The 14,767-nt window shown below is 54.7% G+C and overlaps 1 protein-coding gene across 1 annotated transcript in view; it reads left to right on the forward strand.

Moving 5' to 3' along the window:
• The window catches only part of NFKBIE (NFKB inhibitor epsilon), a 23,590-nt gene extending 10,827 nt beyond the window's left edge, over window positions 1–12,763 (forward strand). Inside the window, exons 2-6 of the mRNA XM_029965108.1 lie at window positions 10,281–10,444; window positions 10,951–11,182; window positions 11,354–11,442; window positions 11,722–11,970; window positions 12,270–12,763. Coding sequence (XP_029820968.1) covers window positions 10,281–10,444; window positions 10,951–11,182; window positions 11,354–11,442; window positions 11,722–11,970; window positions 12,270–12,335 — 800 coding nt within the window. The 3' untranslated portion in view covers window positions 12,336–12,763. The remainder of the gene's footprint in view (window positions 1–10,280; window positions 10,445–10,950; window positions 11,183–11,353; window positions 11,443–11,721; window positions 11,971–12,269) is intronic.
• The last annotated feature ends 2,004 nt before the right edge of the window (window positions 12,764–14,767 follow it).

The following is a 14,767-nucleotide window of genomic DNA, read 5'->3' on the forward strand; positions in this document are numbered from 1 at the left end:
GGGGAGCCGGTGCCTAGAGATAAGCCAGGCAGAGTCTACCGTGCTCTTCATCCCTCCCCCGAGGAGCATCCGTTCAGCCGGGCTGTGGGTGACTCCCCAAATCCCTGTCCTGAGAGCCTCCCGCCTTGCCTTGCTATGCATGGATGCTTGGCACCCCGCTGTAGGTTTGCGTTGGTGATCCCCTCACCCGCCTGAGGGGCATCTGAGCCGAGTCCTACAGAGTGAGCAGAGAAAGATGTACCCCAGGTTACATGGCACAGAATGGACCCACCTTAGGAAGCTAGCTTCCGCTTGCTATGGGGCTGCTGGCAACTAGAAGAGCAGAGGGAGCAAATCAAGCCCCTCACTGGCTCTTACCCAGAGAATTCAATGTTTCCTCCCCAGTAAGGCTTGGGTGCATGAGATGGCATGTAAGCAAGATCTGAAACAAGGTTGGCTATGCAAGGCAAGACCTTGGGATGGCTCTGTTAGATACTGCTCAACCCAGCAACCCAAGAACAGTTTGTTCTCAGGTGGGAATTGCCTTGCTTTGCCAACCTGCTGCCAGAGCCGCAGCTTTTGGCACAGTTGAGATGCACATCCCAGTATGGGGCTACCCTCGTGAGCCTCTGTGACGGAGACAAGTGTTTCTCTTAATGAGGGGTGGCTTCCCATATCCGTAATGCCCTCTCAAGCGCAAAGGCATCATGCCAGAGTTATTTGGTTTAGCTTCTGGTAATTGCCTTCACCTAAACACAGCGTTTTTTCCCATTGTACATTCCCTCGACGGAAGGTTGTCATCATGAGTGTACACACAGAGTATGAGTGAAAGTTCTCACAGTTGAGGGCAAAGCTTTGCCCCAAACCCAGGCTGGAGTTTAATACTGAGTAATGGTGCAAGAGGAAGAGAAACTAAGAGGCACTGATAAGAGCAAGGAAATGTCTTCAGTAGTGGCAGCAAGAAGGCTCTGTCCTTGCCTGGCAGACCACATCGGGATTGAAGCTGAAGATGGACTGGGAGACAGCCTGTGTGTTTACTTCCCAGTTAGGAAGGAGTCTGTGCTTTTGCTAATTAGTTCATTTATGCTTACTGTGTGATCTGCTCTGAGGATTGGCTGGAAGTCTCATGGCACGCAAGGTTAGACTAAACCCAACCTCCCACATTCCCCAGCCAGACTTTCTAGTCCTGTCCTATCTATGGGCTCGTTCTGGGGCTCCTCAGCATAGAGCAGCTGCACTAGTTTTCCCAGCTCTGATGCTAGAGCCAAGGTGCCCACTGAGAGAGCCACGGGTCTTTTCATCAGAGCTGTGGAAGTAAGGCTTCAGAAAGCCCCCCGGGCTTGTCTGTCATGGTGTGCCCAGGGCTCCTCACTCACTGTTTTTTTAGTGAGCCCCGTAGATGCAGCTGCAATGCACATGGAGATGCTTTTACTGCTTGGGGCTATCTTGTTTGGGAGCTGAGCCCTTTGCCTGTCAGACTTGCTTGGAGAGACCTAATGCAAATATCTTATTAACTAGGGAAACATTAATCAGTGGTGTCTTGGTTTCTGTAGGCAGGAGAGGCTCTTGGAGAGGTCCCCAAACGGTTGCCGTTACTCTTCTGTTTTCTCTCACTCACAGAGCAGTTCAGAACAGGAAATCTGTAAAAAGTGAGGGTGGGAGTAAAACATCTGCTGGTGGTACAGCTCCTACAGCTCCGGACTGGCCGTGTCCACACAAGGGATTGCTTTCCTGGGATCTGCTTCCATTGCTGGGGAAAAAACCAAACCTATTCTTGTGGTTAGAATGGTGAGGCTGTGGTGAGGCTCTGCTATTCTTGTCTCTCCTTCTGACCCTGTGGTAGAGGTAGGTGGCATTTATATTTAGAAGTGCTGAACATCCTCAACTCAGGTCGATGCAACTGGGAACTGTGAGCACCCAGCAACTCATTGAACTGCCACTGTTATTGTATGTGAAAACAGTCAGGGCTGATAGTAAAGTCTATGGAGCAATTGCTCATCCAGTGACAGAAGGTCCCCAGAGGGAAGGGATCAGATGGGCACAGGTTGCATCCCTTTCATCTGACCAGACAAACCCATCGACTTATTTTCTTCTTTTCATCTCTGTCAGCAGCACATTTCCTTGTGTGCTTTTTTTTGTCTGCCACAAAACAGCTCCAGGCAGAGAATTAAAATCATACTGTCATTATATTTCAGAAGACTTAGGCAACAACACTTTACTGTAATTGTAATTCTGAAAATGCAAAAAGTTCAGAGGTTTTGGCTAAGTAGTTCCTGTTTCCCCAGATGCCCTGGCTGGTACCAAGGGGAGAGGAGCACTGGGCTTGCACAAAGGGAGCTGGCAAAAGTCTTGGCTCTCCATCTGACAGAAATCTTCACTATCCGTAGCTCACTCAGGTTCACCCATCTGTGCCATCCTGAGGTGTGCCTGTGTTTGTCTGTCTGGCCCTTGTGGGGGAAGTACAGGAGGTGGAAGCAGAGGCGAGGAACGTGTGCTTGGGTGGTTGGAGCATCAGCAGGATCCTCCCTGGCTGCCTCCCTGCCCGCCTTCACGGGAGAGGAGCGTCAACCCAGATGGGATGAAGCAATGAGCCTAAAACTGGCTCTTTCTGTGCTCAGAATTAGGAGTCTAGCTTTGGCAAGAAGGAAGTGGCCAAGAGGGAAGGAGGGGGTGTGATGGCCAGTGAAATATGTGGGTGCTGTCTTCCAAGAATTATTTGCCCAGATGTTGTCCCCCCCATGACTCCTCAGTACCACTGGCAGCCCCTCCACCTCCGGGAAGTCAGAGCTGCAGTAATCGGTCACAGGGACATCAGTCCTCGAGAGAGAGTGGCTGAGCTGACAGGGCAGCAGAGGTCAAGGATGAGGAATGGGGCAGAAGATGGTAGGAGCACTTAGGGCAGTGATATGTGTCTTGCTTATTCCGTGGCCAGATAGAGAACAAACCCTGTGCACTCAAGCTCAAATGGTCTCCTCCAAGCATCCGTCTTTTCCTTGTGACCCAATACTCCTCCAGGTATCCATCTCTTCCATGTAAACAAGCTCTTTTTCTGCTGAATTGGGTCCCAATGGGACTGCTCTACATGGAAGTGAAGAGAGGGGCTTTCCAGCTGTAGACATGGCTAGCTCTGAGCAGGCTTCAGGCAGCTCCAACCTCTGAACCACCTCAACCTTTTTTAGGATTCACTAAGGAAACGCCCTCTTTCCCAGCCTCAACAGGCAGATGCACAAGTCCAGCATCCTGGAAAAGGGCTGCCTGTTGGACCAGCACCTTCAAGGTGAAATGGGGTGTGATGGGATCACCTGTTGTGTTCCAGCACAAGGGAAAACCTCCCTGGTTGGGCTTATGTCAGCCTCTGCCAGCTCTGGAGTGGCAGAGTTGATTCATCGGTGTGTGAAATTAAGCGGAGTTTCCTCTCTCTAGGACTATCTTAAACTTAAAAATGTGTTTTCCTTGGTGCCCATGCTGGTCCTTGGGCCACACGCCAATTTATGCCATTGGTACCTGATGCCGCGGTGATGGAAAGGCTGGGGGCTGCGCCCCCGCAGGAGGGTGACTCTCTTCTGCACGGGGCTCTGTATGCAAAGCAGCGCAGTACCTCTGTGGGGGTGAAGGTCAGGGGACCCCAGCTCAATCACAGGAGAGAGACCAGAGCCTCCTTCAGATGGAAAATGGGACCGAGTGGTTTTGGTCGGGCACATGTTTCTTGGAGGGAGGGGAGCAGAGGAAGCTTGACTTCCTCCTTCCACCAGAGACAAGTGCTGCTCTGTCTGCTGATAAGAAATCACGTGCCAGTGACTCGTGGGCTCAGATGCCTTAACAAGGGCTTGGGGACGGTTAATTAAGTAAAATTGGGTCCCCATGGGAGGTTCTGAGCTCTTCTCCACATGATGGTAGCGAAGGGGCCTTCTCTGCTGAGCCCTTGCCTGCTTGGGTAGCCATTGAGCACGAAGGCTCATCTTGAGGGGCCCCTTCTAACCATACACCAGCGTGTGCCAGTCTTAACCCTCCCAACTCTTGGAGCCCTGTGCCAGAGATCTTCCCTGAGCAGGGGAATAGAGGTTGTCCCCATTCAGGCTGTCTGCTCCAGTGTGGCTGCTTGCTCGGTGCTTCCCCTGCCGAGCAGGGTTGTTGCTGAACCCCTGTAGCCCTGGATCCCAGTGTGTGTAAGTGGGGGAATGCTCAGTGTGTGACAACAAGGGGTAATTACTGTGAAAGAAGGAAAAAGAAGCAGAGGACTGGAGAGACTCAGGATTAAAGAAGTCCAATGCAGAGAGCGCACCTGGTTGCTGGTCAGGCTGGGAGTCCCCCTGTTTGTCTGGGCTGGGCTGTTGCTGGCTGCCCAGCAGTGAGGTGGCCATAGTTAATGGGAAGTGGGGATGCTCTTGGTTTTACCAGAGGGGCTTTGGAAAGAAACCTCCTTCCTTGATCGTCAGGATTCAAGTCCATTCAAGTCCATCCCTAGTTGCTTCCTAGCATGCTACCATTGTGGAGCAGAAAAGAGAGTGAGTCCTAACATGGGTCTGGCAGGAGGGACAAGAGAACTTCCTGTGTCCAGCTCCCTGTCCCTGGATTCTTGGCTCTTCCTCTGTGTGTGCTCAGGAGTTTGGTAGACAGGGGAGGGCTTGATGTTCCTCCAAGCAAGGGCAGAAAGCTCTGGAGCATCCCACAGGATGCCCCAGAAGTTGCTGGCTGCTGCAGGGGTCACACACATACAGCCTTGGCGTAAAGTGGGTAAGTCCTGGCAGCCTTCTGAGACTGTGCATGCAAGAAGAGGTTTTTTCTCTGTTTGGATGACTTCAGCCTGGCCTGGAGGAAGTTTCTTCAGACTTTCCACCTGCCTAGGTTTGCCTTGGAGCTAAGGGGAGACACAGCACAGGGGAAGGGAAAGAATGGCTGGAAATTTCCATGTCCCGGGATGCAGAAGCCTGATGCCTGGCTGTAACAGATCAGCCGAGGTGGGAAGGACTTCAAGTCCTTGCACTTTGGAGGCAGCTTGGCCGCTGTTGGGAAAGGGTTGAGCTCAGCTAAATTAACAAAGAAATTTTCATTTTTTTGTTGGTTTGGGTTTGGGTGTTTTTTTAGTATAATGTGGATAAACGAGGAGTCAGATGTGACTGTGTAGGAGGAGAGGCTGTGGGGTCCGAGCTCTGAGAGTGGTTACAGGGTGTCTCTCAGTGAGCTGCGTGGGATGCTCTCTGTGTCACAGAGTTGGGAAGCCCCTCTGACTGGGGCAGATACAGGGCTGAAGGGGGGCTCTGGGGTATCCTAGACTCCTGGCTCATGCCTCATTAAGAGAAAATCCTGAGGCAATAAGGATACGTGCAGGGCTGTAAATGATTGCTAGGGTGTGTTGTGCAGGCTCTGGCAAAGTCCAGGCACTGTCCTCTTGTAAGAGGCTGTTCTGACCTCGAGATATCTCTGTGTATACAGAAACTGTAGAACGTATTTGCCTCCTAATGAGTGAGAGTGGGAGTTTGTTCCATTTGAAATGGTCAATGGACCTTTTGGGATGTTTGCTGCTTTCATTACAATTGTTGATCTTGCTTCTTGGACCTTGACTGGCCCCTGCTAGTATGAGCTGACCTGCTTCCTGGCTTGGCCCATCCATGCACTGATGGTAGTGCGGGACAGACCCCTTGTTTTGAAGGGAACAATCCACATGCATCTGATGTTTAGTGCTTCTGGAATACCAGACCCACCATCTGCTCAGAAATGGAGCAAAATTCTCAAATGTGTTGGTGCAGAGTCTAGAGGGTGTGAGGCCAGGGGTGCTGTCGGAGCACCTTCATCTCCCCATCTTCCTCCCTTTCCTCCCCCCCTCACTGAAAAAAATGAGGTGCTCACAGCCCTCTCACAATGCCTCTCCTGCCAGTCAGCCTCCAGCACCCTTCATCTGCAAGCACCCAGACCAAACCCTCTGCAGAGCACCCCAGGGAAGGTGAGGCTATCTCCTCTGCTCACCTCTCCCTCTGGCCCCAGGAGCAGCAGTCTGGGAAGCAGCTGCTGCCCAGACTGAAGATCAGGAATGCTGAACCCACTGTGGCTGAAGGGGCTTTGCATCCCCCTAGCCACAACCTCCTTCAAGTCCCATCCCATCCCCCCTCCACTCAAATTCAAGGTGTGCCCTTCCCAGGGAAGGGGAGAAGAAACCTGCAGAACAAGAGACCCAGGGCAGGAACACAGGATATGCCAATGAGTCCACAGCCAGCTGGGATCCACTGGTCCTTTGGAGCTGCCAGAGGGAAGATGGAACAGCTTTATGGAGCAGGGCAGCATCGCTCTGGGTATGTGGGGAGGAAGGGAGCCAGGCTGGGCTGGCTCAGGGCTGCAGGGCAGGATGGAGCTGTGCTTGCTGAGCCTGCTGACAGAGGTTCATGCTGATGGCTGAGGAAGCGGTTAGCAGTGCAGGTTACAGGCCTGGAACAGGAGAGCAGGGTAAGCATGGAATTCCCCTGCTGTTTTCCTCCCCTCTATTGCTGCTGGGGCCATTTCCTCTACTGAACAAGTTTCTCTTGTGTGAATTGTTTGCATGATTTCCTAATGCTCCACTCAGCCAAAATAAGGAGCTGGGAGCGAACTGTTCCTGCAGACCAGGAGAGAGGGAGAAAAATTTGTCAAAGCAAATTCAACTGAATACTGGATCCTGTGTCTTAGGTGGTTCTGGAGTGAGATGGTGAAGGGAGAGGCTGCTTTGAGAATGAGGTGTCTTACTCTACAGATGGGGGGATCTGCATTGTCAGACCCTTTCCTAGAGAGATGGAAAAGGATAGTCAGAGAACTGGTGGGACTTTATCAGTTCTGCTTATGTGTCAGAGCTGGGTATCACCCTTACCCTGTTCTCCTGCCTCCAGTCTTCATCTGGAAACTTTCCTGCCTGACACTTGAGGTCACTCAGAAGCTGGAGATGGACAGCACTGTGGAAATGGATGCTCTCCTGTGCCTAAACTAGGACCAGTTTGGGCGTGGTGTGTTCAGACCAAGGGACATCCCCAGGGATAGCCCCAACCTCTCTGCTCCAGGGTTGTTATCTCTCTGATGACAGCTAGATCACTTTGTGCCAGGAATGTCCTGTGCCCATGGAACCTTTGTGATTCAGAGTGCTGAATCCTTTTGTGCCAGGATGGAGCTGGTGAGCAAGTGGAAAAGCTGAGAATGAACCCAACAGTCTCTTCTGCTGCCACGTTTCCCCTGCCCACAGCTCTTCCATCCCTTGCTGTTTCTAAAACTCCCTATTGCCCTTCCTGAAAGTTCCCGCTGGGCACCCACCCCCCTAGCTGCAGCCAGGAGAATGCAGGGAGGAGCGTGGGGAGAGAGGGAGCAGTCAAACAGAGGGAGGCAGAGGAGAGGCGTGCAGGCAGGCCAGGGAAGGGCAAGGGTCTGAGCATGGCAGGGTGTAGGGCTTGTTCTGGCAAAAGGACGCGGCCGTGGCTGGGTGAGGAGCGGTGTCTGGCAGCGAGCAGGTATCTCCATCGCCACGCCCTGGCTCTGGGGCTCAGCACGGAGCAGCAGCCTGTCAGTGGCTGCCATGGCACAAAGAGTTGTCCTTGTTGCCTTGGCCAGAAGAAATGGAGACTGGAACGATGCCTGTGCCTCAGGTCTCCTCAGTGTAGGAGGTTTCCTGGGTTAGCAGGAGACAATCCCAATTGCTGGTTGGCATCACAGCCCATGGCACAGGGTGCCTCAGTGCACACGTGCTCTTGGTGGGCTCATCCCAGCCCGCTGGCCTTGCCATGATTAATCCGGGTAGCTCAAGGTTCTTGCAGCCATTTCAGGAAGTTGAGGGCTGGCAATGAGGAAAGGCGGGAACGAATGCAGAAATGAGAGTGCAGGAGGAGGCTGCACACGGGTGGAGAAGGACGGGGGAGGGGAGAAAACAATCCTTCAAAGCAGGCGCATCTCAGCTGCAAGATGAAAGCTTGAGCTCTGACCAGGTGGGGATGGTCACCCCCATCACCTCTGCACCATGGATGCCCAAACTTGCTTGGTGTCAGCTCAGACCCGAGCGACTGCACCGCCTTGTTGAGCTGCGGAGGCATCCAAGCTGGGAAGAGTGAGGTGCCGGCAGTGACAGAGGGCTGCTGGGGGTTTCCACCACCTCCCCAGGGTGACTGCCCCACTTGTCCCCACGTGACAGTGTGGTGTGGCGTGGGTAGTGGCAGAGGGGCTAGGGGGATTCCTGGGGTACAAGGGCTGGCTGATGTGGAACACAACCCTGGGCACTGCTTTCTCCCCTGGGAGCCCAGAGTAGCTCTGGAAAGTGAAAGCAGCAGCGGTTTAAAGTTCAAGCTGAATTGCCTCGGAAAGTCCCCTGTCTGAACAGTCTTATCTCTGCCATACCTGTAAAAGGCAGATCCTGTGGCCTCCTTCTGCATGTGGTGCCTGGGAGCGGGTTTGGAGAAACAGGGGCTGTCCCTGCAAGTGGGCGAAGGACACCTCAGCACAGGTGCTGCCACAGGGACTGAGGACCTGATGCAAAACCAAGCAGGGAATCTCCCTGTTGGATCATACCCAGGCTAGGGTCAGTGAAAGCCTGATGAGGGGAGGAGTATTCTTGCAGCTGGTCCCCTTGCTCCTGGCCTGGGCCCCTTGGCTGTACCTCTGCCTCACAGTCCCCCATGGGTGGTCAGACCTTGTCCGTGGGGCTGCATGGCCCCTGCTCGAAGCCCCCTCCTCTGCCCTGGGAGTGCTGCTGGTGAGGGGGCACCCCATGGCTGTGCAGAGGCAAATGTGGGTGGGTGGCCTCTCCTTCCAGTAAGGAATTCCCTGCTGCAGCATGACCTGGGGCTTCCCCAGGGACAAAGCCTCTCCTGTTGGATACAGCCTCTCTCCTGGCAGCAAGGTGGAGAGAAACTTGTTTTGCCGTCAAAACTGGGGCTTAGCTGAAGGTCCCTGGGGTTCCAGGTGCTGGCTTGGCCTTTGAGCAGCACTTGGAAGGAGGTGAATAAAGGACATTTTTGGGTACTGGCCTCTGAGCTTCTCAGCACAATCAAATCCTCACTGCAACTGGCGAGAAGGCAGCCCCAACCCTTCTTTTTTTCTGCAATGTTTAAGGTGTTGCTCTCCTGTCTATAGAGAGATGCTCTCTGTCCCCCACAACGCAGGTAACATCGCAAAGCTGGGCTGTCCAGCAAGCAGATTGTCTTGCCAAGACTGGCACAGCTCTCACCCTCCATCCCTTGGCCCTGCCTGCCTCAAACAAAGCTGCTTAGAGCCCAGCCTTTAGTTTGGAGCTGATCCCTGCCACAGACAGGCTACCCAGGGCCCCCAGCATAGCAGTGAGGAGGTGGCAGGAGGCTCAGCTCATGCCTGCATAGCAGTGAGGAGGTGGCAGGAGGCTCAGCTCATGCCTGCCGTGCTCTTCAAAGTGGGAGCTGTTGCCTGCTCCTTGCTGCTGCCCACCATGGCTAGGGTCAGCCCAAAGGGGCTGCCCTGTGGTGGGAGGATGCCTGATGCCAGGGGGCCCGGAAGTGCATCAGGTTGGCGGAGGAGACTGGAAATTCCCTCTTGCCTCTGCCTCCATTGTGCTCTCACTTCTGTTCTGACTGTGAAGGGGCCGGCTGGAAATAAAACTTCTCCTTGGACCGTGGGACTCCGGGCTGCCCAACCACCCCGTGGCTGTGGGGGCCATGGTCCTGAGGACTAGGGCTCCCTGCTGGCCACCAAGCTCTGACAGCTGCACCTCTGGTGTCCCTCTAAGCTGGCAGCTGCGTGCCAGCCCTGCCACAACTGTGCTGGAAGGAAAGGATGTGGGGGAGAGAAGAGGAAATCGGTGTGGACCAGCAGATCAGGTGGTGTGGGGGCTGTGCCACAGAGGTGATCTTGGACTAGCACCAGGCTCCTGCCCAGCTATGGCTGCTTGCCTTCAGGGAGGGGAAAGCAGAAGTACAGTGCACAGCTGGAAGTAGGGAACTGGAATTCCCCGGGCAGCTGCCAGAGCCTAGACCTTCCTCCACAGCTGCCAAACCTGTCCCGTGGGCTCTGGGAAACACATCCCAGGCTCTGGACCTGCACCAGTTGGAGGCCTGGCTTTGCATAGTGGCAGGTCCAAGCCCCATGCGTGCTGTGAGGTCCCAGGGAGGACTCTGCATTGCTTAGCAGGGTCAGGAGGGTCTGTTCCCTGTGGGGATCAGAGTGAAGGACTGCCCTGGAGAGCCTCAGGCCATATTCCTGCCTTGGCCTTCTGCTGAGCTTCCCCAGGGAGAGGGCAGAATGGAGGAGCTCCGAGCTGGTGGGAACGGGATTGGAGGAGGCAGAGAGATTATTCCTTCATGCAGCAGTGAAGGATCTCCACTCCTGAGCATGGCACTCGGGACTCATTTTTCGTTTTTGTTTTCTCCTGTCCCCTTTATCCTTCCATAGGTTGGTTCATCTGGCCATTATCCACTGTGTCCCAGCTGTAGCACTCTGCTGCATTGCTCAGCTACCCAGGGAGGTGCTGGAGATACAAAATGATCTTTTCCAGGTATGCAGTTGTGATAGGCAGAAGATGGGAGGAAGGGAGATGCCGCAGGCAGTTCCCTGGGTAGACACCCAATCCATCTACCCTTTCCCCCAGACACCCCACCTGCTCCCACATGAGCAGCTCCTTTGCAGGGAGGGGAAGAAGGGTGGTGGAGACACCCTGAGAGAGAGGTGTGACAGCTCCCAGCACTGTGGGATGAAGGGTCTTTTGCAAAGCCTCAGGACATTGCGGACAACCCCAGAGGGTGGGAGCAGGCACAGCTTGAATGTGGATGGCAGTGTAGATGGGAGAGTGAGATGTGTCCCCATGGGTGATCCCTGAGCTGAGGTGCAGGGGACAGCAAACCATTGGCACGCCCCCCAGTGTCCGCCACGCATAACCTCAGGACAGGGATGGGGCTCTCCTGCATGGCAGCCTGTGCCGCCAGGCTGGCTCCTATAGACTGGTGTGGCTCATCACATCTGGTGTCCTGTGGGGCATCCTCCCCTTTCCTAATTTCTCTCCAGACCCCGCTCCATCTTGCTGTGTACCTGGAGCAGCCCCACGTGATCCAGGCACTGATCCACAAGGGAGTGAACCCCGGGCTGCAGGACCGCAATGGCAACACCCCGCTGCACCTGGCCTGTGAGCAGCAGCACCTGCAGTGCGCCCAGCAGCTGCTGGGGAGCACAGCCCCACCGGAGGGCACAGCTCAGCCCCACAGGCACCACCAGGACCTGCAGCTCCAGAACTGGCAAGGTGAGACCTGGGGTCAACCCAGTGCCGAGCTGGCGGCCAGGTTGGGGCAGAGACCGTGACTTGTGTATTCAGGGATCCTGGAGCACAGCAGAGCGAGCATGCAGCCATGATTGGTGTGCCATGGGGTGGTCCGGGCTGACTGTGGCTTTCTCTTCTGCCTCTCCATCACAGGCTTGGCCTGTCTCCACATCAGCACCTTGAAGGGGAACATCCCAATGATGTCTCTGCTGCTGGAAAGTGGTGCCAACATCGATGTTCGGGTAAGACTGGGTATGGTGTGATGCTTTGGCAAGGCTGGGCCAGTGTGTCTCTCCCTTGGGCACTCCCTTCAGCCTTGGGGCAAGCACTGCTGTGAGGCTTGAAGGCACTGAATTTTGAGAGAGCAGAGAGTAAAGGTCCTTAAGGGACTCGTGGGTGCTATAACAGCAGTCAGGGTGGGGACTGCCCCCTCTGCACCTTGTCAATGGGGTGTCGGGTGGGTGCTGTGGGGCCCAACTGAGGGGCCCCGCACCCACACCCTTGTGATCTGCGGGTTGCAGGAGGGCACGAGTGGGAAGACCCCCTTGCACCTGGCTGTGGAGTGCCACAACCGCAAGGCTGTCCAGTTCCTGCTGCGCAACGGGGCGTATGTGGATGCCCAGATGTATAATGGTTGCACCCCGCTCCACCTGGCTGTGGGCCGCAAGGATGCTGCCATTGCCGCCATCCTCTCACACTCTGGGGCTGACACTCTGCTGAGGAACATGGAGAATGAGACAGCCCAGGACCTGGCTGATGGCAATGATGATGTGAGTCTCTGTGGGGGGAGGCCTGTGGCTCTGACAGCTGGTCACGGGGTGCAGGAGTTGGATGATTTGGGGGGAGCTCCTAGGAGGAGTTTGCTGCTGTCCCCATCCTTCCCTGGGGGTGTGTGGGAAAACTGCCTTTTGCCTCAAGACTTAGGGAAAGCCCAGACAGGGTTTCTCTGCACTTCCCTAGGGAGGTGGGCGACCGCAGTACTGGGTGGGGGAAAGGTTTGGGCCCCTACCCCAACTCGCTAGAGACACAACCCCCGATCCTTACATGTCCATACCCTTGGCTTCTGCAGCTCCTCGCCTTGCTGCCCTTCGATGACCTGAAGATCTCAGGGAAGCCTGTTGTGTGCTCTGAATGAGCAGCTGGACTCCTTTGGCCCATTGGGCTGCCTCCTTGCTCCGTGCTGCTGCCTGCTGGAACCTTGCCTGCCTGCAGTTCCATAGGAGCAGAGTCACTCTGGGAGACTTATTCCCCCGCCCCTCTGCTCTTTGGAGAAGTTTTGTTGGCCTCAGGCTGCCTTCCCAGACAGAAGAAAGTGGCATTTTGAGCACTACACAGGGGAGGCTTTTCTTTCAGTATCTGTACACTGCAGCAGGACTGAATTTCCCCTCCTGGCCATGGGCCTGACTTGTGGGGGGGTCTCCAGCATAAACAGGGAAGGAGCAGGAGAGGACTCGTTTTCACACTGTTCGGTGGATGGAGCATCCTCTGGCACCCCCAAACGCCATCAGAATAAATGTGGGGTGAGGAGAGTCTACACTCACTCTAATAAATGTTTGTTGTTGCTGTGGGCACCAGAGGTCTCATGTGATCTAACCCATCCTGCACCCCCACAGCATCAGGAGGCTGAGCATTACACCAAGGGCCACGGACATGAGGGCTGCAGGGGTTTCCCCCGTCTGCCCACTCCCTCGGGTCCTTTGCACCACAGAAGGTGAGTAGGAGCGCAGGGGCTTCCCCACTTGCAGAGCCTTTCTAGTGCTCTCCCAGGGCCAAGACTGGGAGATCCCAGCCTGGTGCTCTCTTCTCATGCTGTGCTGTCAGGCTGCAGGGCTGAAGAAAGATTGTAGGAAATGCCGAAGACCAGGTTATGGATCCCTGCTTCTGCTGTTGTGCCTGACATCTTGCTGCTTTACCATGCTGTGGTTTCCTCTTTCGCAAAGAGGACAAAAGATCCTGCCCAATCTCCTGGCTTGAAAGGGTATTAAAAACTTACGGCATGGGTCTTCCCTGGGTTTTAGATTCCCCCAGGCTGAAAGTGGACGAGATGGCAGTATTATCTTCATGCAACATCCTTTCTATTGTTCAGCTCACCACCCTTCCTTGCCCCCTCTCCAGCCAGAGGAGCACGTGTGATGCACATGCGATGCGTTACGAAACCAGCAGCCAAAGGTGCTGTGGGAATGGAGGCATGGAGCCTGCCTGACCCCACCTCAGCCAGGGAAATTCCCCTCTTGTTGCCTGGGAGCAGCTGCTGTTGTTTTGGACAAATCCTGGATGACGCAATTGCCCGAGATGCTCTGGAGTGAGCCTTTGTCTTCTTCCTCCCTTCCTGTGAGGGAATGCTGTCACAAAAGTAGGCGGGCACCCCCCAGGCTTCTCTGGAGGGTCTGGTCTCTTCAGCAGCCCTGGGCTGGATTGCATTTGTTTTGAATCTTTGCCTCTCACCTTCTGGCAGGGCCTCAACCCTGCTGCAAACCCGTGCGGCTGCTTCAATGCCACCTTCACAGGGGACATGAGGCACTCCTGGGTTGCCCAAAGCAGGAATGACAGGTGCTGCAGGGCAGAGTGGGATAGTGGGGCCAGGGCTGCAGCTGGGAGCGAAGGAAAAAGGCAGAAACAAGTGATGTGCACCTTTTGTTATTATAAAATAAAACCATTTGTTTTAAAAAGATGTCTTGTGAACCATTACTGGGTGGCCATCTGACGGCTGCAGCCAGCCCTGTAGCCATGCCCGGGGCCGGGATGGGGGTGCAGGGCTGCAGGGACCGGTGGACATGGCCCCCATCCTGCCCCACAGTGCCCAGACAGTGCCTGCCACTGGAAGCAGCTGTGGCGTGTGCCTGGGGCAGGGCTGGGAGGGGGAGCCTGGTAGGGTTCAGTTTCAAGGGCTTCTGGCTTGAATCAGGAATAGTATGGCCATCAGGACTAGGGCAGTGATCGTCCCCCTGCATGTGTGAGGCCACACCTTTGAGTCCTGTGTCCACTTCTGGGCCACTCACTTCAAGAAGGACACTGAGGTGCTGGAGCATGTCCAGAGAAGGGCAATGGAGCTGATATAGGGTCTGGAGCACAAGTCCTATGAGGAGCGGCTGAGGGAGCTGGGGTTGTTTACTCTGGAGAAAAGGAGGCTCAGGGCTGACCTTATCACACTCTGCAACTACCTGAAAGGAAGTCAGCATCTTCTCCCAGGTAACCAGCAGGACAAGAGACACAGCCTCAAGCTGTGCCAGGGAAGGTTTAGGTTGGACATTGGAAAGAATTCCCCTTCAGAAAGGGTGATGTGAGATTGGCTCTTGTCCATTGTGATGGACTGCCCAGGGAGGTGGTGGAGTCACTGTTCCTGAACATGTTCAAGGAAAGACTGGATGTGGCACTTACTGCCATGGTGTGCTGGTTTAAAGGTAAACCAGCAGGGGAAATGAACTCAACTCAAAAGAGAGATTATAAATCAGAATAACAATTTAATAAAATAATACAATAAGTACGATTATACAGACAAACAATTGGTTTTAACCCACAAAACCCAAACGTATAACCCAGCACCCTGGGGCATGAACAGAGTGGTGT

Source organism: Manacus vitellinus, unplaced genomic scaffold (genome assembly GCF_001715985.3).
Source record: "Manacus vitellinus isolate BGI_N305 unplaced genomic scaffold, ASM171598v3 scaffold_8_pilon, whole genome shotgun sequence".
NCBI classification, from domain to species: Eukaryota; Metazoa; Chordata; class Aves; order Passeriformes; family Pipridae; genus Manacus; species Manacus vitellinus.